This window comes from Octopus bimaculoides, chromosome 29 (assembly GCF_001194135.2).
Source record: "Octopus bimaculoides isolate UCB-OBI-ISO-001 chromosome 29, ASM119413v2, whole genome shotgun sequence".
In the NCBI taxonomy this organism is placed as follows: domain Eukaryota; kingdom Metazoa; phylum Mollusca; class Cephalopoda; order Octopoda; family Octopodidae; genus Octopus; species Octopus bimaculoides.
In genome coordinates this window covers 508,182-512,271 of record NC_069009.1, presented here as the reverse complement: position 1 = coordinate 512,271, position 4,090 = coordinate 508,182, and the positions used below count along the sequence as shown (strand labels likewise).

Here is a 4,090-nt window from a genome sequence, read left to right as displayed (position 1 = left end):
ACGAAAACCGTATCATTGTTATGTCTGTGGTAAATCATTCTCTCAAAGTATTCTGTTGACCCGTCACGTACGTACGCATACAGGGGAGAAGCCATATCATTGCAATACCTGTGGTAAATCATTCACTCAGAGTGGTGACTTGACTAAGCACAGACCTACACATACAGGAGAGAAACCGTTTCATTGTGATACCTGTGGTAAATCATTCTCTAGAAACAGTCAATTGATTAGGCACAGACGTATTCATACTGGGGAAAGACCACATAAATGTGATATCTGTGGTAAATCATTTTCTGAAAATAGTAAGCTGACTATTCATAAACGTATCCATACTGGGGAAAAACCATTTCACTGTGATATCTGTGGTAAATCATTTTCTGAATCTGGTAACCTACAAATACACAAACGTATTCATACGGGTGAGAAGCCATATCATTGTGATATCTGTGGCAAATCATTCTCTCGACGTGGTGATTTGGGTAAACACAAAACTACACATACAGGAGAGAAGCCACATCATTGTGACATCTGTGATAAATCATTTTCTGAAAATAACGCTTTAATTATTCACAAACGTATTCATACAGGAGAGAAGCCATATCATTGTAATGTCTGTTGTAAATCTTTCTCTCAAAACGGTCACCTGCTTAAACACAAACTTACACATACAGGAGAGAAGGCATATTTTTGTAGTGTCTGTGGAACATCATTCTCTAGAAATAGTCACTTGACTAGTCACAAACGTATCCATACTGGGGAAAACCCATATCAGTGTGATATCTGTGGTGAGACCTTTCAAAAACACCACTGAAGTACACATCAATATCAAAATTTATTACATAGACATTAGGTGGATGAGAGTGTTGATGTTGAAAAATTTGCCATGTTATTCTGTTGTTTAACTATCCGCTTTATCTTAATGTTTCTTTCCTATTTCAGAATAACATATCATGTTGATGTAAAAGAAATGTCTTCATTCAGATGTGCCTCTGATATTTTACTGACATCAATTCAGGGAAGGCACGTACTGCAATACTGTTTATATAAATAAAATCTTTGATGAACAATGGGAAAATATTTCTTCTGCACATTGTATTTAACAGCAACATTTTCCATCTTCACTGTCTGGAATGTAGAGGAGATTATCAATTAACCGATTAATTAATCTTGGATTACTTTACAAAAAAGTTAACGGTTTACATTTCTGTTTTAGATATTAAGTAAGATCACCGATGAAAGAAATATAACATTAAATTATTCTCTGTAAGCAGTGACACAACTGGACACAAACTTTCATACAAATGTAAAAACACTATCATTGTAATATGTATGACAATTTATTCGCTCATAATGAATAATATAACAAAACCAAAAGACCCAGATTCAAGAGAGAAACCATATTCCTGTGATATCTGTGATAAATCGTTTTCTGAAAATCGTTGTTTAACCAGTCACAAACGTATTCATAGTGGAAAGAAGCCATATCATTGTGATATCTGTGGTAAATCATTCTCTAGAAGTAATCACTTGACTATTCACAGACGTATTCATACTGGGAAAAAATCATATCAGTGTGATATCTGTGGTGAATCATTTTCTGAAGGTGGTAAATTGAAAAGGCATAAACGTATTCATACAGGTGAGAAGCCATATCATTGTGATATCTGTGGTACATCATTCTCTACAAATGGTCAGTTGACTAGTCACAAATGTACACATACAGAAGAGAAGCCATTTCATTGTAATATCTGTGGTAACTCATTCTCTAGAAAGAGTTACTTGACTATTCACATACGTATTCATACTGGGGAAAAACCATATCATTGTGATATCTGTGGTAAATCATTTTCTGAGAATAGCACTTTAACTCGTCACAAATATATTCATACTGGGGAAAAACCATACAAATCATTTTCTCGAAGTGATAACTTACCTAAACACAAAAGTACTCACACAGGTGAGAATCCATTTTATTGTAATATCTGTGGTAAGCAATTTTCTCGAAATGGTGACTTGACTAAACACAAACGTACACATACAGGAGAGAAGCCATATCATTGTGATATCTGTGGTAAATCATTTTCTGAAAGTAGCACTTTAACTTGTCACAAACGTATTCATACAGGAGAGAAGCCATATCATTGTAATATCTGCGGTAAATCATTCTCTACAAATAGCTATTTGATTAGTCACAAACGTATTCATACTGATGAAAAACCATATCGGTGTGATATTTGTGGTAAATCATTTTCACACAACAGTAATTTAAATAATCACAAACGTATTCACACAGGAGAGAAGCCATATCGTTGTAATATCTGTGGTAAATTATTCTCTAGAAATAGTCATTTGACTAGTCATGAACGTATTCATACTGGTGAAAAACCCTATCAGTGTGATATCTGTGGTGAATCATTCTTACGAAAAGGCCTTTTAAACACACATGTTAGCATTCATACACAAGTCTGACCAAGTCAATATCAAAATTTATTACAACAGAACCACAATTATGAATATTTTGTCTGCTGAAAAACAGGCTTTATTCCTCTACAAGCTTCATGTTATCAATGTATGAAATTAATAAATATCAACTTCAATATCATGTATATATATATATATATAAATGAAGAGGATTGTGCTGGATTTTTGAGGAGTTTGTTATGAGAGAATACAGGAATAATGAATAAAAGATCTAAGCGACATTGATTTTGTCTTTGTTGTGTTTTCATCATCATCCTTTAACACCCATTTTCTTTGCAGGCTTGGGTGGAAAAGTGTGACATGAGCTGACAAGCCAGAATGCTGCTCCAGATTCCAGTCAGATTTGACTTGGTTTCTTTGGCTGTACGCTCTTAAGATATGCCTTGAAAAGGCGTATCTTAAAAATATGCCTTTTCAAGTAACGTAACAGTATTAAACAAGTGGTAGCTCTTTCAGTTATGCATTTAATTTGATGTGTGTGTGTAGGTCATACAAAGTTCGGTGAAGCCTCGGAATGCATGCTTGGAGCATTCCCAAGTACTGATAACAGACGAACTGCTCACAGAAATGTCGCTGTGGGCTAGCTATTCAGTTGGTCTGCAGAGAAGGGCCATCCGGTTAGGTAGGAGAAAGGATCTGACAATTTATATCAGTGGTTCTCAATTCAGGTCCACACAGCCCCTCTGGATCCCATATAAGATTTAGGGGGATTACGCAACAAAATATTATGGAAAACCATAATTGTATTTAAAAGGGAATTCGAAAAAATTTTGCTTTAGATGTTATGTATTGCAAGAAACAGGCTTCTTTCTCTAACATTTTACACATTTTAGGGAAACTGCATCTGCTGATTTGTGAAAAGCTAAATAGGAATTTTGAAAGTATGCATGAAACTACTTTTTAAACATCGAATGACTATGGGTGTCCACCAGAATAGAATACTAATCAGGTGTCCATAGGAAAGAAATGGTTGAGACCCCTGATTTAGTTGGCCAATGGTATTTGTCTACTCAGTGTGTAGTTGATTGAAAAGAAATAAACAACGCACTTTTTCTCCTGATTATTTTTATGTAAAGCTTAAGAAAGTTCTACAGTGGGGAAAGGGGAAGGGTGATTGCGACCACTACTCCGAATAATGTATCAGTGGAGGGAATGAAGCATCACGTGTTCGATGACGAAGGGGAAATGAATGGATGACCTGAAGAGAAATCTCAAAGGAAACGTGTCCCGCTTCTGACACGATGGACGATTACGAAACGAAATAGACAAGCAGAGTGCTTTAGATCAGTTTGTAGGACAGTGTTCGGAAAGGAGAGGTTATGACGTCAAAAACGGGGCCGGAAGTGTGATGGCGTGATAGCTCGTCAAGTGGTCACACATCGAAGACGGATTCCTTCTTACGGGCGTCGAGTCGTATACTGGAAACGGTCATACAGGAGAATACATGAGTACACCTTGTTAAAATAATCTGGTGGAAATTTGAAAAACCCTTGAAGGTGAAGTTGTTGACAGAATGGAACAAAGAAAAATACTTGAACGAAATGAAATCGTCAATAAAGCCATCTATTGAAGAATTAAAGAAATACAGTCATATGAATGGAAAATTATT

At 35.7% G+C, this 4,090-nt stretch overlaps 2 protein-coding genes across 2 annotated transcripts in view; one reads left to right on the top strand and one right to left on the bottom strand.

Annotated features, from left to right (window-relative positions):
* LOC106876531 (zinc finger protein 726) overlaps window positions 1-2,706 on the top strand; it is a 4,221-nt gene extending 1,515 nt beyond the window's left edge. The window contains exon 2 of the mRNA XM_052978019.1: window positions 940-2,706. Within this exon, the coding sequence (XP_052833979.1) occupies window positions 1,330-2,469 (1,140 nt within the window). The 5' untranslated portion in view covers window positions 940-1,329 and the 3' untranslated portion in view covers window positions 2,470-2,706. The remainder of the gene's footprint in view (window positions 1-939) is intronic.
* Window positions 1-4,090, bottom strand: part of LOC106876532 (zinc finger protein 208) — a 22,498-nt gene that overhangs the window by 5,951 nt on the left and 12,457 nt on the right. The window lies entirely within an intron of this gene.